Raw genomic sequence first — 25778 nt, 5'->3', positions numbered from 1 at the left:
ATTAAGTTTGTCAAAATCGGTTCAGAAAATTCCCAGAAACCGATGTGGACAAATCAACAAATTTTGTTTTGTAACCATACTATTCAACTCGTAATCCGGAACAAGATGTCGGTTGAAAATGAAATTCAATAGCAACCTATGGGAATATTATACCTTTCATTTGAATCTTAGTTTGTAAAGATCGGTTCAGCCATCTCCGAAAAACCGATGTGTACATTTTGTTAACAAATCCACACATACACACACATACATACATACATACATACATACATACATACATACACACATACATACACACATACATACACACAGATATTTTGCGATCTCGGCGAACTGAGTCGAATGTTATATGAGACTCGGCCCTCCGGGCCTCGGTTAAAAAGTCGGTTTTTGGAGCATACATAACCTTTCTATATAAGAAAGGCAAAAGAATAATATTCAATTAGCTTAATAAGCATGAGTTCAATGTTATCTACATGTGATTATAATTTGGAAAGGTTGGTGGAATGGGTTTGAACGTGTAGGGAATGGGGGGTTAGTAGAGTGGGAGTGGAGGATGCGTCAGAAATCCTTCATCTTATTTCGGTATACGGGGTGGATGAAGGAAATGCAGGCGTGAGGGTGGTCCAAGAGGAGGGGAGTGATGAAGGAGGGAGGTGTAAGGGCAAGGCGGGGGGAGGGGCGGCGACGCAATACTCAACTGCATATTTTGCCTTCCATTTGAGACTTGGTTTGAGAAAATCGGTTCAGTCATCACCGATGCACCGATGTGACTTTAATTGTGGAATATGCCCGGAATTCCGGACTTCCGGAATCGTCGATAGTGTACAATATATTCAAAGAATGTTTGATTGGCAATCAGTGATCTAGATCTGCGATTAGAAGTAATTTGGTGACTATTTCAATAGTTTTAAGCCTCTGAGGTATTACGATTGTACCGATTTATATGGGAAGTTCCAGTGTATCCTTACTAACACCCCTGTAACTCCGAAAGCAAGAGTCAGAACCGAATGAAATTTAGCAGCAGTCAATGGCATTACTGTATCTTTCATTTGAAATCAAGTTTGTAAAAATCGGGAGAGAATTCGTTGGGGAATGGGTGTAATATTAGCTTAGGAACTTGGCGGGTTCCCCGGGGGCGTCATGAACCGTCATAGGTGGCCAATGTGGTCAAAGCTGCTTTGATTGACCATTAGTGATCCAGACCCGCAAACTAGAGTAATGTTACATAAATTTTGATATGTTTTACATCATTTGAACATCATGGTGGTACCAGTTTATATGGGAATTTGCTGTGTGACCGCACTCTTCAACCCGTAACTCCGGAACCGGAAGTCGGATCAACTAAAAATTCAATAGCAGCGTTATACCTTTCAGATGAAACTAAGTTTGCGAAAATCGGTTCAGCCATCTCGGAGAAAATTGTGTGAGTTTAAATGACACACACACATACACACACATACACACACACACATACATACACACAGACATTTGCCGATCTCGACGAACTGAATCGAATGGTGTATGACACTCGGCCCTCCGGGTCTCGGTTAAAAAGTCGATTTTTACAGTGATTGCATAGCCTTTCTTTATATGAGAAAGGCCAAACATTATTGTATATTAGACTGGTTAAATTTTTGACTTTTAGCTCCACCAGGCTTTACTGATTCCTTTTATGGCCCTTAGTAATTGTGCAAATTTTGGTCCCGATCGGTTGTGTCTACGGACCCTCCAAAAATCCAAAGTTTATATGGAAATTAGTATGGAAAATCGGTTAAAATTAAAAATAAATTCTTAAAAAATCACCTCATCAATCAATTCATGAGAAAACTGTATATTTCTAAAGGTATTCTTCTACTGAACACATTCATGGAACATTATAAGTTTGTGAAAATTCGCTGAGAAAAGTTATTAACTAAAGAAGCAGCATGGCTTCAAAACAAGTAGATTTTATTATTAATCATAGCAACCGTGTTTGCAGAACTGCATCTGCCATACGGGAGCGGTGGGTTGTAGGCCTAGTTTACACTTGTATAACGATGAAGCTATTCAAACAGGGTTGCTATGATTAATAATAATTTCTACTTGTTTTGAAGCCATGCTGCTTCTTTAGGTAATAACTTTTCTCAGCGAATTTTCACAAACTTAAAATGTTCCACGAATGTGTTCAGTAGAAGAATACCTTTAGAATCATATAGTTTTCTAATGAATTGATTGATGAGGTCATTTTTTAAGAATTTATTTTTAATTTTAACCGATTTTCCATACTAATTTCCATATAAACTTTGGAATTTTTGGAGGGTCCGTAGACACAACCGATCGGTACCAAAATATGAACAATTACTAAGGGCCATAAAAGAAATCAGTAAAGCCTGGTGGAGCTAAAAGTCAAAAATTGAACCAGTCTAACAAAATGAACAAAGAAGGATTCTCAATAACATTTATTTGGGTAGCATTGCATTGTGAAATATATGGGAATGAACAAGCAGATAGGTTAGCCAAATTAGAACCATCAAGAGGCATTTTTATGATCGAGGAATTCAAGGTAACGAATTCACTATGATAATAACAAAACAACATCTTTGATTCGACATACAATAAATATGCTTTGGCAAAAAGCATGGTATCTTAGCGAAATGCGACGAATGTGTTATTCTATTTTACCAAATGTTAATTGAAAACCTTGGTTTTGTGGATTAAATGCTGGAAGATTTGTTTAATTTTATTATTTTGATTATAGAGGATTTAACCTTAGGGTCATTCGCCTCTTTTCGGGTTACAAAAATCTCTTTTGGAAAAGTCTCTAACCCTATGTGCGGGGTTGGGAATCGAACCCAGGTGACAAGGCAATCGACTTACCAACTACGCTATGCCCGTCCCCTATGCTGGAATATTATTTATACAATATATCTCTCGTATAATATAAAATCACTATTCATGTAAAATCCATTTATATCGCATAAATATAATTGATTCTAATTTATGTGAGTGTTTAGAGTCATATGAGGATATCGATCATATCAGTTTACATTGTTCACGATTTTCAGAAACAACACATTTTATTTCTGCCCTCTGTAGGAAAACCTATCTTTCATTCTGTTAGAGATGTATTAGCTAATAAAGACTTTGTTGTCCTTAAAATCATCTTTGAATTTCTTATGAGATCCAATCTTTCAAACTTCATAAAATTTATATATTTTCAGATTTAAAGACGACTCACTGATCAAAAGAATTACACAATCAAACATTACATTTACATACATAGGAAGAATGAAGCTTAGCTCTGTTATGGTTTTATTTAAGCGAGTGAGATAGATTAATTTAAGAATTTTATATATTTACGGTGGCAGCGCGAGGTTTTTTTGCTGCTCGAGGCAAAAATTTAATTTGCCGCCCGTTTTATTGCGAACGCATCAAAAGAGTTCGATTATTTCTCACCCTTTCATATACGACTAATATGAATGCCAATTTTGTCTTACCTCCAGTATTTCAAAAAGATGCTGACCTTCTTTGAAAAACAATGCTTCTTTCAACTATTACCAAATATATTCTTTCCGGGTGTATATTGAAATTTCAAGCATTACAAGTATATTTTTCGTCTTCAGTAAAGATGTCTTATATACCAATCGACTCAGCTCGACGATTTGGGACAATGTCTGTGTGTGTGTGTGTGTGTGTCTGTGTGTGTGTGTGTATGTAACGGACAAATTCTCATTCGTGTTTCTCAGCAATGGCTGAACCGATCTTATCCAAACCAATTTTAAATGAAAGAACTAAAAAATAGTATGAACGCTATTAATTTGTTTTTGATTCTGATGTTTAGTTTCCAAGATATGAATGTTTGAATGTGTAAAAATGGCGTTTTTTGCAGTTTTTTTGAATTATCTGCCGAAATTGACAATATAGATTTACAATTTATATGTTTTTAGACAGCTTTAACGAATACCTTTCGAACAAGCTATAGATTGTTGAAATCGGACTATCATCAAAAGAGATATTTAACATTGAATGCGGACGAAAGATTTTTATCATTTCCCATTGCCAGAAATATGACCAAAAACATGTAATCTATTATTAACGCCAAAACGGCTTATTTTAGGTCAATAGTATCTTCGGAGAATTTAATGGAGGAAATATGCCCTTTCTTTTGGTATTGTGCTTTTGCTGATTGATCCCCCTATGAGTGAGATATTTTCACAAATTTTCTTGGAAGTGATTATATCGAAATGATGCCTTCTACAAATTTGTAGCTCCTACTTTTGCGAATAACTTTACTGAAGACTTTAAATATCTATTTTGAATACTTTAAAAGTTATGGCTTGTTGTTTGTGGATTACTCTTTGTCGCCTATTTATTGTTCAATATAGAAATAATCCATTGAAATAAGCCAAACATTATTTCGACAAATCGAATTTTGTATTTCATTTTTCTATCTACAACCGCTAGAAATAATCACCGAACATTTCCAAGTTGTCTGGAAGGAACTTGATAACTTAGCAGTGCAAAAATGTTCATTTGTGCGAACCTTCTGACTGCAATTTTTCTAACTAATGACCATCGGATCGATCTGAAACATATCGGAAAATGAAAAGCGAAATAAATAACTCCAAGCAATGGCGTAGCCCAGAGAAGGTTTTGGGGTTTAACACCATACAACGCTCCCCACCCTCCCCCCCCCCACCACACCCAAAAAAAATATTGGATTGAAGTTGAAAATTTATTGATGCAGACTGATTTAATTCAATATTACAATAACAATTATCTGATCCGTAAATTGATAGCCTGTTGTTGTAAACATCATGAGGACTTTTGATAAATTGTCGAAATGGGGTCCTGATATGTAACTGATCTTGATTTCACAGTTGTCTAATAGCATCAATATCAAATTCCTGCCTGAAAACATTCCAATAGAAAATTACAGAGTTCTGCAATCAATCATAGTCCTCAGATTTATTTTCAAATTGATCTCGTTTTTGTAGAGATGTACTGTAATAAGGGTCTTTATTTAATAGGAAGAGAAGTTAAAATTGATTTAATGTCTATGAAACATAGAACTGCTCACCAAAAAAATGCATAACTTTCAACATTTGCTAAAAATGTTCTTGCCTTTCTCATTCACTCTAAAATTCGTCAATCTAATCCAGACCCGGAGGGCCGAGTGTCATATGCCAATCGACTGAGTTCGTCGAGATCGGAAAATGTCTGTGTGTGTATGTATGTGTGTATGTGAAAAAAATGTGACCTCTGTTTCTCAGAGATGGCTGGACCGATTTGCACAAAGTTAGTCTCAAATGAACAACCTTCCCATCGGCTGCTATTGAATTTTTTATTGATTGGACTTCCGGTTCCGGAGTTACGAGTTGAAGAGTGCAATCACACAGCAAATTCCCATATAAACTGAAATGAAAAATTATCAAAATCAAATTTGTATTTTTGATGCCAAATGACTTTAAAATGCATGAAACATTGAGATGTTTGACAAAAATTGACTTTTTTTGGACTTTGGTACATTTTTGTCTTTCTCATATAGAAAGGTTATGCAATAACTCTAAAAATCGTCAATACCGGCCCGGAGGGAGTATGCAGTGAGGGGTTGCTACTTTAAAATTAAAACTAGTTTAAAATTTCTTAACAAGTTGAAAATTTTCGGCGGGACCTGGACCTCCCGGATCTTTCTCCATGATCCGCCGCTGGTTTCAAGCGATGTTTCAGTGTCACATAGTATCTCAAGATCGTGGCTGTCGATCCATTGTATGTATGTGCAAATCGTACTGAACATGTAATATTCATTTCCACCATTGTATTGAACATAACCAGCCATGGAATCGTAGTCTGGACAAATGAGACAAGCACAATTGCACCACTAGGTGGATTAAGACAGGTTTTTTTGGGAATGCGTCGTGTTGAGACGAAACCGTAATATGATTAATAACGAGGATAACACTTTCCGAATGTAGAGAGAAATTTATGAAAAATGACGATTTCCATTGGACTCTAGCAGGTCCTGATCGATTTTGATGAGAATTTGATTTTTGTTGTATGACCAATTATATGTATACGTCATATGTTTAAAAACAGTAATTTAAGGTCAAGATAGCATCATTTTGAAACCGCCAATTTCGGAGGTTTAGTATCTTCGATGAGTTTTACAAACGTTAAACAGCGCATCATTTGATAAAATAATTTTGACGGTATATCGTCCAAGAAGTATTTATGGTGATTTTTCTCAGGTTAATATTCATGACTACAATAAAGTCTCAACAAATTCGCTAGACACGAACTCTGTTACTATTTTCTGAAAAATTAATTCTGCATAATTTTAAAACTTCAAAAATTACGGTTTCGGAATTATGCCGTTTGGACAGTAAGATCGATTTTCACCAAACCCCCACCAATTGTAAAATTGGTATTTTAATTAACGTAAGGGCGATACTTCAATGCTGATAGGTGGGACCGGAAAAGTAAACAATCGCCAAAGGGTCGATACTATCATTTTGTCAATTTCAATAGCAAACACAAATTTTAATTTAATAATTTCAAATACTTCATGAAGTTTTGGGTTTCGATCACTGAATCATGTAATCTAGGATGTAAAAAACACAATAGTTCTTAAATAGGAAATAAAAGTCTGGAAATATTCACTGTTGATTTTCTTTGAATGGTGTCACTGCTAGTATCGCCCTTTTCAAGAAAAAGCCTTGATTTCTTAGTTCTCAGTCGCGTTGGTGATTTGAGTAAAGTATAAACTTCAAATCGATTAAAAAAATGCGATTTTTTTTGGCTCAGTACAATATATAACCCCTTTAGGAAAATTCAGTTTTCCCACCACAATTGAGATATTTTATTAACAGAGCATTAACAATAATTCGTAGCTATGTCTATTTTATGGGCCATTTTTTCGCTTCCCATTGATTTGATTTGAGATTTCTAGCACTGATGTTGTCCTATGCTGATTTGAGCGATTCTCTGAGTCCTGCCACTTTCCCATGTAGTATGTGTTATCAAAAACATCGCGAAGCATCAAGTTCTAAATGTTATCAAACGATATAATATCCGAAGAGAGTGATAAGAGTTATAAGAAATGTCTCATCACACTGTTAGGTGGATTAAAAGCGTTTTTTATTTTATACCTTCAAAAAAGTTAACAATTATCACACTTTTGTTACTATGTTTTAATTGCCGCAAGGCTCTACTGTATCGATATTTTTGGCTATTTGCGGGAAATTTGAGACTAAGAGAAACGAAAGCAATGAAATTGAAAGACGGATAGATATTCTAGAGCGAATCAGTTATAAACTTTGAACGGAAAACTAGGACTAGGCAGGCTCATATGGACATGATCGAAAGGAAATGTGAAGATTTCTTTGCCTTCTGCTAAGTAGGAGTTGGGCGTTGCACCCAAGTCTACCGCATGGTCTATGGTAGAACATAACTCATCATCATGTTTTATCGGCGTCGGCCATAGACCATGCGGTAGCATAAGAATATGCTTAAAAAATTTTCACCCGTAAAACTTAGCAAGATTGAACCTCCAGTATAAAAACCAGTTAAAAATAAATAAATCGTGCGCAGTAGCATTCGTATAACGTGATTTTAAAAAATAAAAGTCAGCTAAAAAACTACTTTGAACTGAATCGGATTTTTTTGTCCGGCTTTTATGCTGAAGGTTTCTTATCCGACTCTTACAAAGAAGGTCTGGTTTTTATATTCTAATATATTTGAAGCGGGTTTTACGAAGCATGTTTTGTCCTTGTGACTTTTATTTTCGTTCGCTCATATAACAAATTTATTTCACGATATATTTTTGTTTTTTATTTGATTAATCGGGGTGAAATTTTCCTGAGCACTATGGATAATCGAATCTGGACGTAGCTTTGGAATTTGTTTGGTCAGCTGAGTTGCTCGGCTCAAAAAAATGATTTTAAAATTTTAAAGGATCTTAATGTAGTTTGAGCCATTTAATATTTTGTTTCTTTTCTGTAATGCGATAGTATACAATTCATTGTTAGTTTTGATCGCGACAATATCTTGATTTAGGAGTTTTTGCATATTTCAACGGAATAACAGGCTTAACTCATATTCTGATTTGTTATGTCGTTGACTAAAAATCTGAATCGTCTGCAAATAATTTATTTCGTTGCCATAAACAACTTATTATAGGATAATCATAATAATATATCCAACTAGAAAATACATTTGTTTCCAATTTTTTCTTTCATTCTCACAATAACAATTGTCCATAATAGGTCAGATAACTTATTATCAAATATCTTCATCTAGGAAGCTTGGTCGTTTGCTGTTCAGTGATATTCATTCAAACGATTCAACGTATTCAAAATAACCAAACTATGTAAATAAATGTTTGACATTCCATTAAATTAAGTCCGGTCAATTAGCATTCGGCCAAATGGTTCATTGGGTCTATAAACCAAACGACCTTTTCGGCTACATAACATTCGGTCGAACGACATTCGGCTAAATGTTATTTAGATAAAATAACAACGGCATTAAGCCAAATCACTACCAGCCAATTGACATGGAATTGATGAAAGTATTAGAAAATGTCTGCATAAAAAGATTTTTGTTATTTATTATAACAATTTTAAATTGTGTCTTTCTTGCCTTCGCTGCAGGTAAAAGTTTCACCCTTTGCTTCAGCGTGGTTATTGAAAAACTAACTTTGAAAGAGGCATTGCTAGCATATTTTGGCTAACCGATCCATTTTGAGGAAAATTGTTAGTATCTTAAAACATCTAGTTTAAGCAAGGATACACCTTTTTGCAACTACTGCTACACTCTCTATAAATTATAAGCTACAACTACCATATGTACATACATAATAAAAGTACGAAAAAAAAATTTAAATTTAAAATTGTATAAGAATAAAATACAAATATTTTTGCAAAATTGTGATATAAATCAGAATAATATAACAATTCTTTTGACAATGCAGCTTATCTTATACAAGCGTGTTTTCAAAGACCCTAGGTGACAGGGCGGTCAAGATGCAACTATCCGTATTTCGGATTTTGGTAAACAAACTAGCAAAAAGTAAACTGCTGTACACTACTTTGTTTTGTCGTACTGCTGCTGGTACTGAGCGGAAAGGTAGTGTTTTTCCTTAACCGACCATTCGGGATCACAACGCAGTGACCGCGTTCTCCTTTGGTCGTTTCAATGGCTGCTCCGGTAGTGGTCCTTAACGATTAGCTAGGAAGGTGAGTGAGGTTCTTTTGTTGGAACCTCCCTAGTGATAGGCCGACTAATCGCCTCTATGAATGGCCAAGCAGACACCTGCTTCGTTCTCCTTTGTGATTAGCAATGAAGGAGAACAAGGCTCGTTTAGCTGATCTGCCACAGTGAGAATGAATCAGTGTCGTCTATGGGCCCTTTATAGTTAGCCGAGGAAGCGAGTGGCTCCTTGGAGGTTAGCTTCACTTCACCGGAGACCCTATTCCAACCGGACCACAGACCGGCACTTGAGCGGATACAAAGCTTTTGTACTCGCACGCGTGTTTTCGCGGTTGGAATTATCCAGGAATAGTAAACGATCGAAAGTGAATGAACTGAACTCCAACCTTTTGTCCAAAATTTGCTTCCTTCACTCGATGGCCGCCTTCCGCGCGATATCAACAAATCGCTAAATAGCGAATTCAGGAACTTCTTCGCACTATGGATTGGAGTCAAACTAAGCCCCAACATTTGTACACAAATATAAAACAAAACTTCCTCCACTTATCTTGACCAACAGAATTATTCAGAAAAACTGAAACAAACAAAATTTACAAGGAAATGTGAATTACTTAGAATACCGGTGATTATTATGTTGCATAAACAATACACTTTAGGGACTCTATAGTACATAATCGGGTATTTTTTCCACCCGGTGCAAAATTGTTAGCCCAATTTGTTACACCGTCACTTTCTGTCCATAGTTGCGAAACGTGAGGATTGAACTATCATCAACGTGCACTTTCCACACGAAACAAGAACCGAGGACAAGAAAAGTGCATTTCGCGCGCTCCTGGAGTGTAGCTATGCTGCTTGTGACGGGATTGATGCTCATTATAGGCAACAGGAATGGCCAGATAAGCAATGTACAAATCGATGATCGATCGCCAGTCAGTCAGCACACCGTGATCGATAATGGCCAACGATATGTGAACTTTGCAGACTTCCAAGGAATGCAAGAACGAATATAATTTTTTCACCCCTCACATGCGATCCACCATGGTTTGGGTGCCAGAAGGTTGACAACGAGGATGATTCCAGAAAGGTATTCTGACGAACAAAGCGCTTACCATAAGATTTCAATAACAAGGCGATAGAGCAGCTATACTGCGATAAGTTCTACGAGACAGTAAATCGATCGCCCAAAGGCCACACACCGACCTGTGCAGGGCCGCTAGTGGGAACCTTCTAAGAAACCAGTGTAAAGTGATTGATATTTGGAAGCAGTGTTATGACGAACATTTAAATGGCGAATCAGTGGACGTTAAGAGTAGCGCATGGATCAACCTGGGGACGCGCGCAGCTGACGACAGATTCCCAACACCGGATCTATTTGAAGAGATCGGATAGCAATGATCAACTGTGTAAGCTGATCAGAAAAGGAGAGGCGGCATTCGCTAGAACACTTCATTGGGGAATTTCAAAGATTTGGAAGGAGGAGACTTTGCTGAAAGTTTGAATCGATGGAGTAGTGTGTTCCATTTACAAAAAAATGAAGGCTGGATTACTGCCACATCCAAGCAATCCCATTGCGAACGCGGCCTACAAGGTACTAGCTAGCAAGGGAGTTTATAGTGCAATATCAAGCGCTTTTCACAAGTGTTCACTCATATCTTGTTTATATGTTTCAAAGTCGCTAAAATACATTTGATCGACATCAGCCATGGAATATAATTGACGAATACGGATTACCAGATATATTTATGATTTATCCATGCTAAAATGAATTGAGTGATGGGCTTCTTTTCCAGATACAACACCATGTGCGATAGACACATTCCAGCGTTAGGGGACAACGTTTGCATGCATTATGCAACTGTTAACAGCTTGCCGTTTGAAAAATCCTACGATGTACGCTCAAAACGCTTTGATGAATTCTTAAGTCCTAACACAACGTTAATGTTATGGGTTCGATGTTTTTCAGGTTATCATTTCATTCTGAGAGGTGAAAATGTCGCGTTAGGGGACAACAGAGCAAAATATTGATTTTCCAACCTACACTTGTATTTATCAAAAAACCTGCTCTATCTCAAACTTGAGAACATCTATTTGTTCTAGGAATTTGATCATCGATAGTCGCAGAACAATATTGTATACTTAGATTTTTGTGCCTTCATGAAATTTTTTTCACGACCGTTGCAAACGCTGCGTTAGAGGACAACACCAAAAACGATCGCATATGATGTGTTGTCCCCTAACGCGACCGAAGTGTTTGTTGAAGCTCAAACAAAACCAAGTATATTACCGCTAGACATGTAAATAACTCAAAACAAAGATTTGAAATGCCAAACTAGATGTTATTCTAGTTTCACCTTCATGTGTATTTGACAAATGATATTTAGAAATCAAATTAATATGGATTGAGAACAGGCCACACCGCATACCACAGTGTGGCCCTGTATAGAAGAGATTGTAGACCACAATCGCCAATTTCTAATGGTTCGAAAAAGGTGGTTTCTAGTAGTTTTGGTAAGTTGAATACATTATTGACATCGGAAAATATATTAAATAAAATTAACTGTTTATTAGGGTGACTCAACAAATTTTTATTTTGTTGACCAAATAAGTTTTTTCAAGCAATTTTAATGCGCTGACTTTGTTTTTTGACATCACAAAATCTTGAAAATAAAATTTACTGTTGATTAGGGCAGATCAAAAAACGTCATTAGTGTGGTTCAATATTTATTTTCTTGTTGCGTTAAAAATAAACAAATGTGACACTGAAGCAACTCAGCAAAGGTAATACTCAGTCTCAGTCACGCAGTTATGATATTTACATATTGAATATAATGTCGTGAAAAACCAGTAATACGGTTGAAGTAAAGATTTCGAAATGGAATATCGCCCTTCCAGGTCAACCTCTGGCGTTTGTTCAACCGTTTCTATGTATACAATAAGTGCAAGAAGGCACTTAATAGTAATGATTGCGGAAATTAATCAAAATGCATCCGTTTTACACGATTTTTGGAAAAGAATGGAAGGAAGCAGCTTTTTGAAAATTTAGATATATTAAGTATGAAAAAATTGTTAAAAATTTGCACACAATTGCGGTCTTATGGGTCATCTGGCCGGCTTGTCACTGAATTATCTAAATGATAGAAAACTGGAGAATTCTATGAAATTGTATCTTTTATTTGTGAATTCTGAGAAATGCGAATCCTCAATAAAATTTTGACTTTAACGTGCTATAAAAACATTAAAAAGTTGTGTTAAACTACGATGTTTGGTTCATGTAGAAGAAAATCAATTCCGAAAAGACAAACCGTGGTTTGTTCCAAGTGGTCAATAATAATAAACTGTGAAGTCCCGTTCCATTTTTTTTCAAAATTTTCTCCACGGTGACTTAGTTGTAACCGTAAATCTCTGCCATCTTTTTATTTGTTCTGCTCCCAAGCCTAGTACGTTGGAAAAATTCGATCAAAAATGTCCATTTCAATTAAAAGATGCAAATTTTCAAAAATTTCACAAAGCTTTGGTTTTAAACTGTAAAGTCCCGTTCCATTTTTTTTTCAAAAACTCCTTCACGGTGATTTAGTTGGAACCACAAATCCTTGCCATCTTTTTATTTGTGCTGCTACCAAGCCCAGTTCGATGGTAATTTCTTTTTCAATCGTAGGGCTTTACAGTAAAATTTTCGAGTATCGAATAATTTTTTCAAAAATTTCCAAGTCCTTGGATCTAAAAAAAATTTATAATTTGTTTTCAGCGGTTTTCGTTTGTTCAAAACACTAGATGCTGATGCTTCATGCTATTTTCAGACATATTTCGAAATTTTTTTCGATTTTCAAAATTTCATGTACTCCCCCTTTGGATTTTTTCTTATATTATGAAAACAACATTCAAACGCAGCACCCCCTTAATGATGTCCAATTGAGCTAAAAACTTGCATAGATTCCTTTTTCGATTTAATAAGCAAGTAAGACTTAATGCGATGATTTAAGATGACCATTTTCATTGATATCTTGCCTCTTGAACACCCCTAGTTATCCATACAAACTTTGGTTTTAAACTGTGAAGCCCGGTTCCAATTTTTTTCAGAAATTTCTTCACCAGGGGTTTTCTGGTACCCAAAACTTTCTCCATTTTTTTGGTTCTGCTCCCCGATCGTGTTTATTTATGTTTGAAAGAATATTTAAGGAGGACAAGTGAGTGTTATTCCCTATGACCAAATTCTTTCATGCGCTCTCATACTTGTTTGCGTTCCATTCCATATCTTTGCGTTCCATTCCATATCTTTGAACCCTGTTCTGAAATTGTTGATTTATTCTTAGATAGTTTATCCATTGATAGATGTAATAAATACTCGATTATTTTGTGATATTATAAGGTAGGCCTTCCCCTTAATGGCATAACCCCCCCCCCCCTCTCTCTCTCTCACACTCTTTCCACCTCTTAGGCCACTCATACCACTGCATGGCTGCGCTATTTTTGAAATAGGTAGCTTATATCTTTTTTGTCTATATCCTGTTCTGTAGGCTCCCAAAGTATCTCTGCAGAAGGATTTACCGTAATGTAACTCTAATACATTCTGAAAATATTTCATAGATATCGTGCATTGTTTTCGTGAAAAATTGAAAAAAACATGATTTTTGCGTTAGGGGACAACGCAAAAATGGTCAATTTTTGCCCCACTTTTATCCGGCAATACATTCACTCAAAAAATCTGCGTCCAAAGATGAAATCTTTGTACAATATGTATACAATAAAATGGCATTTAAGATTACTCCAAATTAATTTCATTACGAGCATATCGGTGTGGCACGGGAAAATCTATTCAATTATTAAAAACGAGTCTTAAATGTATTACTGGTTTTATTGACGAGCGTCATAAAATTCTTTTAATATATATATATATATATATATATATATATATATATATATATATATATATATATATATATATATATATATATATATATATATATATATATATATATATATATATATATATATATATATATATATATATATATATATATATATATATATATATATATATATATATATATATATATATATATATATATATATATATATATATATATATATATATCCTTAGAAGAAGAAAAAGACGAGTTTGCTGTTGAGCACAGTGTTTTCCAAGAATTAGATAATGATGGTAGACTTTCCAATACAAAAAAGACTGCGACAGAATTATTAATGTATTGTCAAAATTTTAATAGGATGAAAAGTCCAGCCAAATGGCAGAAATTCATAAACGTATATTAGGTTCGTCATTTTTGGTTATATTAGGAACTGAAACTAGCTGGGACGATAGCGTAAAAAGTGAAGAAATTTTCGGCAGTGGTTTTAACGTATTCAGAGACGATCGAAATCTTCACGAATCTCAAAAGAAGTCTGGCGGGGGAGTCCTTGTGGGTATTTCGGCTCAATTTAATTCAGAAATTCTAGTCACAGTGAAGTTTAAGGAATTTGAACATGTGTGGGTTAAATCAAACATTGCCGGCGAAATGCATGTTTTTGCCTCTGTATATTTCCCACCAGAGCATGCTAATATAACATCGTACGAAGCTTTTTTCCAAATTGCTGAACAAATTTTATCTGAACTCCCAGCCGAGGTTAAAGTTCACATTTACGGAGACTTTAACCAACGCAACGCAGATTTTATTCCGGACTCTGAAAACGAACATATTTTAATCCCAGTCGTGGGAGAAAACGAAACATTGCAGTATATTTTCGACAAAACTGCTAGCATAGGACTAAATCAAATAAATCACGTAAAAAATCGACTGAATTGCTATCTCGATCTTTTATTTACAAACATTCAGGAAGACTTCTGTGTATCTGAATCTCTAACTCCTTTGTGGAAAAATGAAGCATTTCATACTGCTATTGAATTTTCCTTATTCATCCATGAAATTCAAAAGCCCAGCGATTGTGACTTTGAAGAAGTCTTTGAATACCATAAAGCCAATTATGACAATATTAGGCGGAAGCTAAGTAGTGTCGACTGGCAAAATAGCCTTAGAAATGAAGAAAATATTGTAACCGCAGTGGACGTATTTTACAAAATTATTTTCAAAATAATTTATGAAGAGGTGCCTATTAAGAAAAAAAGACGACACGGCAACTCGAAGCATCCCGTTTGGTATAATAGACAAATTAAGAGTTTGAAAAATAGGAAGCAAAAAGCCCATAAGCTATATAAGAAAAACCAAAATAATGAGGACTTGGAAAAATATTTCGACATTTGCGATAAACTAAATATGGCCATAGATTCTGCACTTGCGGATTATAATTCAAAAACGGAACAGCAGATCAAATCTTGTCCAAAGAATTTTTTCAACTACGTCAAAACTAAATTAAAATCAGACAATTTCCCATCAACAATGCACTTGGATGACAACGTACGTGATAACTCGGAAGAAATCTGCAACCTATTTGCAACATTCTTCCAAGAAATATATACGACTTTTTCTGAACAAGACCGTGATCGCGATTACTTCGCTTTTCTTCCCGATTTTCCTTTGGATATTAGTGTCAATCATGTCATAGTGGAAGACATTTTCAATTCTCTAAAACATTTAGATGTATCAAAAGGTTCTGGCCCTGATGGAATCCCACCATTATTTATGAAAAACCTAGCAACCGAGTTAACTGCTCCATTGTTCTGGCTGTTTAATATGTCTTTGCAATCTGGACAGTTCCCTAAAATATGGAAAAAATCTTTTTTAGTGCCTATATATAAATCTGGCAAAAAATCTGACGTACGTAATTATCGTGGTATAGCCATAATCTCCTGTATTCCGAAACTTTTCGAATCAATCATTAACGAAAAAATATTTCTTCAAATAAAAAACAGAATTTCCAACCTCCAGCATGGCTTCTTCAAAGGTCGTTCGACCTCAACAAACTTACTAGAATTTATTAATTATACACTGATTGCAATGGATAATGGAAACTACGTGGAGGCACTTTATACAGACTTTAGTAAAGCATTTGATCGCATTGACATCCCAATGTTACTTTATAAATTGACAAAGATCGGCATTGAGCCTGGGCTACTTACATGGTTAGAATCATATCTCTCCGAACGTCAGCAAATAATTAAATTTAAAGGAAAGCAATCTAATCCAATTAAAGTCACCTCAGGAGTTCCACAAGGCTCTCATTTAGGCCCTCTATTGTTTATTTTATACGTGAACGATATCTCCTTCATTCTCAAAAAACTGAAAATACTAATTTATGCGGACGATATGAAACTTTATTTGGAGATAAGAAATGCCGAGGATATTAATACATTTCAAAACGAAATACAAATTTTCCACATGTGGTGTCAAAAAAGCCTCTTACAACTGAACGTGAAAAAGTGTAATTCAATAACCTTTAGTAGAAAACGACAAACACCGAATGTTGAGATTACCTTAGGAAATCAGACTGTAGTAAAGTGTGAAAGAATTAGGGATTTAGGTGTTATATTAGATTCAAAGTTAAATTTTATTGATCATTATAACACAATTATACACAAAGCTAACAACATGCTCAGTTTTATAAAACGCTTTAGCTATCATTTCGAAGATCCTTATACAATAAAAATATTATATATTGCATATGTTAGGTCGATATTGGAATATTGCAGTATTATTTGGTGCCCTTTTTCAAGCAGACATGAAGAACGAATAGAATCGGTACAAAAACAGTTTTTATTATTTGCCCTTCGTAAATTAGGATGGACAGCATTCCCTCTGCCATCTTATGAAGCACGCTGCTTGCTTATCAATATTCAAACATTAAAGGAGCGTCGCGAATTTGCAATGCTCTCATTCATTAATAATATCGTTTCGCATCGTATCGATTCAGCTGAAATTTTATCCAAATTGAACTTTTATGCACCTTCACGACAGCTACGAAATCGAAGTATATTTTCAATAACTCCTTTTCGCACAAACTATGCAAAATATAGCCCCATAAATCGAATGATGTCTATTTATAATCACTATTGCGACTCAATTGATTTTACAATGTCTAAACTGAAACTAAAGCAATATTTTATACACAAAAGAAATTCTAACGCGTAAGAGGATGATTCAGTAAAAGCCGAAATTGCTTCATTTATACTAAATTTACGAAATATACACATTAGTAATTAAGGAAATCTGTAGTCTACATCGATTGACGAAATAAATAAATAAATAAATAAATAAATATATATATATATATATATATATATATATATATATATATATATATATATATATATATATATATATATATATATATATATATATATATATATATATATATATATATATATATATATATATATATATATATATATATATATATATATATATATATATATATATATATATATATATATATATATATATATATATATATATATATATATATATGTGATTTGGAAGCCTTAAACCTATACCAACATATTTCAGAACAACTTTAACTTATATTAGCAGATTTATTTTCATGAGGTAAGCGATACAAGTGCGTGGAATGTGTCGATAGCGCTCGCTGGTTTAATCCCATCAAATTAGTTCACATACTCCTACTACTTCGAGGGCGTTCGGAAACTCATCTTGGTTCAGCCTGTGTTAGAATTTAGTTATATTAAAATCATACGCAAGATAAACAGAGACGAGTCTCCCAATACATCTTTTAAAATTGAGCAATATATAGTTTTGACAGGCGTCATTTCGCTCCCTTAATTTTTCATTTTCAACAGACTCCAAAATATTTTAAATTCAAACGTTTCACTCGAGCTAGAATTTTATCGCAATTACTGAACTGTGAATAATTAATAAAAAATGAAAGTAAAATTTGTTGAACAGGAAATGCCATCTCCAAATTTTGCCGCCAAGACTGCTGACCCCGTCACCGCTCTCCCCCACCCTTAGCGCCGCCACTGTATATTTATATATTCTGAAAAGATAAGTGCACAGCAAAAAAATCTGAATTTTATCGTTGGCGTAATTCTAAACTTGCCACAATCTAACAAACTGTAATTGACGAAATATAACCGTGTTCTGTTTAATTCTACATGAAAGATGTACTTCCTTCAACATTTTAAATAAACGCCATATATGGAGTAAAATTGCGTGTCTCGCAAAATTCAACGATATGTTAAATTAAAATCAAACGTAAAACTGTCATTTTTGATGCTCGTATGGTCAGAAGACGAAAATTGGGAGTGGGCGTAGCGAATTGGTAAATCGATTGCCTTGTACGCAGCGCACCTGGGTTCGAATCCCGACCCCGCACATAGGGTTAGAAATTTTTCCTAAGAGATTTTTCTAACCCGAAGAGGCGAATGACCTTAAGGTTAAAACCTCTATAATTGAAATAAAAAAAAACGAAAATTTACACGATTTTTCTAGGTGTGTGGGTATTTTATGCCTTTTTGAGAAGAGATTACAAAATTGAATTTCACTGAAAAGGGATTTTTCCTACTTTAAAAAAATATTCAAGTAATAAATAAATAAATAAGCCATCTATGAGAAAGTGAGTTACATTTTTTACATACACACATATACACACATACAGCCAACCTTTAAATGGAACACACGCCCGCATAAAAAATCTGTAGCCCAACCATCCTGTTGCGGGCTGTTTGCCTTTTGTTTCAGCAGACTCACTTGTTGGATGGTGATCGAACATACGAGGACTAACTTATGAAACCAGTACCACCACATTAGAATATGACCGCATATCTCCATAGCCGAATCTTTCATCAGCTAGGTTCTATTTAATTTATTTTATGCGAAATAAATTCGAAAATGAGCCTCTCTACTATTTAGCTTAACATAGCAATCTCTATAGTAGTATTAGGTCGTATTCCTCTTCGATATGTTTCATTCATTCTATTCTAAGCTGTATGATATCACACATGATCACACGTACCGATTATCGCACTCAGCAGTTTGTAGTACAAGTTCCAGAACAATTCAACGGTGGCAACGGATTCCTGACAAATCATTTTTCATATTTATGTATATTCGTAATCGTAGATGATTTGCCACTTTTTGTTGAAAGCAAATTAACAAATTATACATTCGCCAGAAGCGCCGAAAACCCCGACCAACTTGTCGGAATTTTGAAAGCCTCATCCCGCAAGCAGCAGCAGCCGCAACCGCAGGGGTATTATGATGGGGGGCATCAGGCCTGAATAGTATGATTCAGAAATAAACAGCATTAACAGTTTTTGGCAGGTAATCACTCTGTGCAGCCGCCAGGGTATGTCTCCTCGTCTCTAGGCTTCCTTCTCCGTTTATTATTGTATACATACAGCCCTTTCCAAGATTTCTCCGGTTCTACTGTCTTTCGATTCCCTTTTGCGATGTAGCTTTTTGAGCTGCTCATTAGCGTTCATGTTATGCTTCGAACATGATCTTTGCGATCTTGGCCCGTCATCGGGTTGACCCGTAGCAAGACGCTCAACTTGAACCTGCTAAAAGCGGCGCACACTTTCAGTCGAATGGATGGTTAAGGCTGGGTGAGAAATAGGTGGTTTGGACAGGGCGGTGATGTTATCATTTTAATTCAATTTTGATTAACATAAGTATGTTAACGCGATTAAAATGTATGGAGTGAAGAAAAATATGAAAGTGAAAAATTCCCGTGATGAGAGCGGAATCATATACAGGGCTGTTTGTTATTCTGAAAGATCGGCGTTTTCTTTTTAATTTGTATCAGTTGAACGTGGGAATGTTCGTAGTATATTTCTTTCTATTATTGAAAACTCAAATTATTCAAAAATTCGTAGAGGAAATTCACCTTCAAAAACGTAGCCTCTGAAAAAGTAAATTCTTGACTCAACGTTTCGCGCGCGAGTTTGCATGTGTCCCAGCCCCCTCGCAATCTGTTTTCACATCAAACTAACCATTAATAACTATTACGACGTAAATTTAGTCAAATGAAATCGAGCTACTTACCCGTATTCGAGTTGACAATAAATCGTCTCCGTTTGCCGGCACGATTTGGCACGCTGTAAATCGCATTCACGGCAGCGGTGGTGGTGGTGGGGGTGCAGGTTTTTGGCGGCGTCCCCAGATTCCCTCGTGACGACGGTGGTCGCTGCATTGCTGGAGACAAACTTTTCGGTTTGCGCCCGGTACTGTCAACCGGTGTTCTCGTTCGCGAAAGTGGAAATGAGGGAGGTGCCGATACGGAGGCACTAAAACGACAGACAAGCGATTAATTAGATCTTTCACAACAGATTCACTAAACGGAGGGCTTACTTGATAACTTTTTTGTACTTGCAGAAGAAATCCGGCCGGATACGGTTGCGCATCAGGAACAACTCGCAAGCACGCAAGATGTCGATATTGGTTCTGATGTTCATATCATTCTTGTTGTTCAAGCTAAAGGGACCTAACGATTCACCTTGAAACTCCGGAATGTTGTTGAAAAAGTCCGACGTCTTGTCGTAATCGGTTTCCTGCTCGTCTGCAACCTTCCGATCACGCATTGGATCAGCCCGCCGATCGTCTTCATATTCTTCGCTGCCAATGTCCGTTTGGATGTCACTGGCGAGGCTACTGCAGCTGCTGTCATTCGCTCCTCGACGTGATCTCTGATGTCGTCGTGCTGCTCTGCTCTTCCATTCCTCTGGACTCCTGTTGTCTCTACACCCACCACCCACTTTCCGGCCAGAAACACTCGTTACAATTTTGCCATTGTCATTCCGGCTTTTCAATTGTTCTCTGGTGCTCCAAATAGCACTGTCGGTGTCCTCCTGTGCGGGGCTCTTCCCTCCGCCACCACTAATTCCTGGTACACCGGCGCTGACTCCGGCCGCACTGGGTAAGCTGCTACCGCTTCGACTGGCCTGACAAAATTTCATCTCATTATTCGTCAGCACCATGAACTCGTCCGCGTTGTCGCTGTCGAAAATGTTGCGGTGCAGCCGCTTGACATCGATTTCTTTCAGATCGATGATTCGGTTGAATTCATCATATGATCGTAAGTAGTCCTGATGGTTGTTGGCCTGTTCGTACGTTTGGTCTGGCAGCAACATGTCACCATGTCAGCTTCGCATCGGGCTGCGACTGGTTTGAGGAGCCTTGTGCTCTTCCGGACAAGCACGCGGATGAACCATGCGGGCCGCGGCAGGACGGGTAAACGATTTATTCAATTTTCGAAGGGGGGAAATGCCGTTTGGAATTCGTTGGCTTTTGTTTTTACTGTCGATCCTGCTGTCCGTCTTTCTTGATCTTGCGCCACGAGATAACAGTTTTTTAGTCTTGTGTTTCGAAATTTCAATTTCTTTTTATTTCATTTGTCCAGTTACTGCTACAGCCGGGTAACGTGTGTACGCAAGTGTTTTGCTTTTACTGGACAGGTTGTTTATGTAACAAATTTGGTTTAGTTCTGCAATTGGAAAAAGAAAAATAATGTTATCAGCAGATTGATGGATATACGCATAATAGCCATTAGTCTAATATTATTCATTTTATACATATATACTATATACTACTTATTAGATATTCACGGTGTCTTTTTGGAACAACGATTTAGTGTCCCAAGATATTTGTCGAAATATTTATGTAATTGAAAATGTCGTAATTCAAGCATTATTTATCGTGTATAAACCTTGGTATTAATATAAGAAATGAAATGACGATTATGTATTGTTTTTTTCCCGGAAAGATTGATGTTTATGTTCTAATTATTTGGCTGCGTTGTTATGCTATCTGAAGCGCATTTTAAACGGTATACATAAACTCTATCCAAATGCCCGAAACTACTAACTTTGTACAACCGATGACATGTGCGCGGTTTTTTAGTTTGAGCTTAAGCTTGTGCGTCCACCCCTGGCTGCTACTCCGTTATCGATCTGGACTAGCTGCATCTGCACAGGGAATCAGTAGATAATTATGCTTGGAAATAGCGAAACATCTTTCAATGTGCAACTCCTGGTAATCTTAAAGTGTTTTATTGATCAATACCGGTACCAGGCCCGAACGTAGATCACGGAAGGAAAGGGAAGGAATGTTAGTCCGATACTTGCTTCTGCTATAGGCCGTATATACTACTGCGCACTCCACAAGTATCACAGGAGGAGGAGATATTTGTTAGTAAGAATAGAAGTTGAATTTTTCATCTTCTTTACCGACGCCAGAGAGATGACCCCACTATCAGGACTAGATATCGATTCATCAGCTCATGGACCGGGGACCAACGGCTTTACTTCCCTTCCGAAGGAAGACGTGACCACAGATTTTACTAATTACTAGAACATGATTGGAGACAATACGAACGAATAGAAACTTACTTGTCAACTTTTGCGTCAATAGTCAAGCTATATCATTTTTGTACTCGTAAAGAAATATGGTTAACATGACAATAATATAGTGAATGTACGACTCCAAACCATATGAAAGTAATTGTAATTGTTTATTTGGGTTTTAACCTGACGGTCATTCACCCACCATATGAAAGGACTCAATTCAACGAGAACAATTAATATAATTGGTTGATGATTTGATTGACTAAAAGTCTCGACTAACATATGATTACGGCTTAAAAGGCAACTGTCAAAATTATTTCCATAGTTGGTCAAATAAACACTAATCAAATAAAGAAAATAGTTTGTTCAGTCCAAAGAAATGTCTGTTCGATTAGCATCAACCGGTGGATACGAGTTCCCTTCCAATGCACGGTGCTCCAGAATGTAAATTTAGTAGAAATTTTAACACAAACTACATAACTTAGCATTACAAAATGTTTAGGAAAGTTGTTGTGTTTTGCAAGATCCTTCTTTTCGTATAAACAGAAGGTTGGTTCTAATTTGAGCAAGATTTGAAATTGAACTTTTTGACGCTTCAAGAGAGAGCTTGACTATCTTCGATGAAGTTGTAGAAAAGACAAATTTTAGAAAAAATTGCTGAAGACACACAAGCTCTATTTTTATACTTCTCAATGCACGACAAATGTAAGCTTTAGGATGTTCCATAAAAGTATGGTTTTTCTATAACTTTGGAAATTGTTATTTACACTAAAGTACCCTTTGGACAACATGAAGATTATTTCAGGGTGCATCACTTGTTTTCGTACACCGCCTACCAAACTTTTTGCGTTTCAAATTTATGAGAACTTTTACAAAAAAAGCCTATTTAATCTACCTATCAGTGACATGAGATATTTCTTACACATATAACTGTTGCATAAATTATTAGTTTGCCGAACTCACGCGAAGTTGGCGAGCAACTATATGTGAGATAAGCCCAGTTTCGAGTCCTTCACGAATAACACTTCGAATAAACTGAATAAATTATAGAAATAAATAATAATAAAACCAATAACATTAAGATAATTATGAAACAAAAATAATCAGACAAAGTTATTCATAAAATGGGTAGAAAGATTAATATAAATAAATTTAATAAAACAAATAAATCGAATTAGCTCAAATGAAATAATAATATAAAAAGTTATAAAATTTACTCTCTTAATTTAATATTTAATATTCGGGGTTTTACCTCTATGCCCGAAAATAGTGTTTCTTCCGGCGACAAGAATTTTTTTCCCGAGTATCAAATGAAACAGCACGACCAATTTATAGCGCCAAATCATTGGAAGGCAGTTATAATGACAATAGATCGCCTTAAATAAAGCGAGTAACAAGAACATTATAGAGAATCTCTACTGAAGAAGACCGGAACCAACGGTCGAAACGCTTGGACATTACCAAAATTAGTGTTCGCTAAAATTTACATGACTGAACAGCCGAATAAATTCCCCTGAAACAACCACAGTCGTAACAACACCCAACAATATAACCAATAAGGTGGGACAAAAATTAGATTCCTGCTCCGAACAACTTTTTGGGTTACATTTGGGTCCTAAAACAATCGTGCAAATTCTTAACGCGATCAGTGAAACTATATTTTTGCGCCAATGGTAAAAAGTTTACATGGAGATTCGTATGGGAACATTGAATTTCACAAAATAATTCCTTCGGGAATCTTCCATTACCTTCTAAAAATAAATCGATATGTGATTTTAGTAAGAAATTGACCAGTGAAACAATGTGTCAAAGACCGCGAGACGACCTGACGCTAGTGGAAAACTTATTAAGCAGAAACCGATTGATGGTCTGACGATTGAAAAAATGATCATTTTTTCTAGCACCACTGCTGTTCGCTTTCGAATCATCTGCAATGTTCTTTGACATTCTCTTATTGAGTACAAATCAGTGATCACAATAGTTTTTAGGAATAAAATGACTTCTTTTATCCACAATAAGAGAAAGTTTAAAGTTTTGTATATAATTCGACCGTCAGCATGCTATGAAAGGAGATTTTTTTCCGATTATCAATCGGATTCTGCTTAATTACTTTATGCACAAGAGTCAGATCGTTTCACGGTCTTCGAGACATTGTTTCACTGGTCAATTTCCTACTAAAACCGCATATCGATTTATTTTTAGGAGGTTATCGGAGACTCCTGCGCAAAAATATAGTTTCGCTGATCGAGCCAAGAATTTGCACGATTGTTTTAGGACCCAAATGTAATCCAAAAAGTTGCTCGGAGCAAAATTTTATTTTTTTATATAACAGTGTCCCACTCTTATAACCAGTCAACATCGAATGTTACATATTGAACCAAAACTTTTTGCTTATCAGGTTTATTATATTTGTAGTAGGCGATCGACTCCGATTAAAATTACTTGAGAGGACTTGAAGAAAAAGACAGAAAACTGCGACCGATAAGCAAACTAATAGTTGGCCCTGTTTTAAATTTTAATGGCACAATCCCAACATTGAAAAATTGTAAAAACTTGTCAATTGTGTGAGGGGAAAAACCCGGACCAGTGAAGCAAATTCAAATTTTAGGCAATATAGTCACATTTCATGTATGGAACAAGCTTTCTAGTTATATTTTGCCATTATTGCAACTTTCCTAAAGTATACATTTAAATATAGCGAATGAAGTGGTCTTATTCATATATCGAAGCACGTAGAATATTGTATTAGAATCGAATTAGATAGGCTGAGTGGAAATGAATCATGTGGAATCAATAACCTAACATAATAAACCTTCGTTGCACTTTCCATCGATTCGCGTAAATTTATTGCTAAACAGTTTTCATCTGTGCACAACGAAAGCACAGATTGTTATCTTGTGGACGCATGCAACCTCGTATACACATTTGCCTCAAGCATTGAACCCAAGCGAACGGTTTACAGTTGTACAATGCTTGAATCAAACAGCAGTGTGAGTGCATCGTGTCCGTACACGAATGGAAGATACATACCAAGCAAAATTAGTCAACGCTAGTAACGAAGGAGGGAGTGAAAGAAACAATTAGTATCACGACGCTATGTTAACAGTGTTTGCAAATGTAGCTCGACTGTACAAGCGATTTTGTGCACTTGGGTTATACGAATTCATGCGTTCGGGAATGTACACAAAATCTGTGCATAAAAGAAAGCAAGGTGTACGATCGGACAAACTCAGTCGCCTGTTGAACGGAACCGCGCAGCGTACCTCCTGAAAGCACGCAACGAGGTGCTCTGCCTGGAGTTCAACAGGCAACTGAGCTTGTCTGACCAAATCTGTTCCTT

At 35.9% G+C, this 25778-nt stretch overlaps 1 protein-coding gene across 1 annotated transcript in view; it reads right to left on the bottom strand.

Annotated features, from left to right (window-relative positions):
• LOC131682486 (myosin-I heavy chain) overlaps positions 1-25778 on the bottom strand; it is a 285951-nt gene that overhangs the window by 137407 nt on the left and 122766 nt on the right. The window contains exons 4-5 of the mRNA XM_058963986.1: positions 20448-21579; positions 20142-20383 (exon numbers count right to left, since the gene is read on the bottom strand). Of these exons, the coding sequence (XP_058819969.1) occupies positions 20142-20383; positions 20448-21226 (1021 nt within the window). The 5' untranslated portion in view covers positions 21227-21579. The remainder of the gene's footprint in view (positions 1-20141; positions 20384-20447; positions 21580-25778) is intronic.

The sequence above is a fragment of the Topomyia yanbarensis genome, chromosome 2 (genome assembly GCF_030247195.1).
Source record: "Topomyia yanbarensis strain Yona2022 chromosome 2, ASM3024719v1, whole genome shotgun sequence".
Taxonomy (NCBI): Eukaryota; Metazoa; Arthropoda; class Insecta; order Diptera; family Culicidae; genus Topomyia; species Topomyia yanbarensis.
Note: the sequence above shows the minus strand (reverse complement) of the source record. Positions and strands in the feature narration are given on the sequence as shown.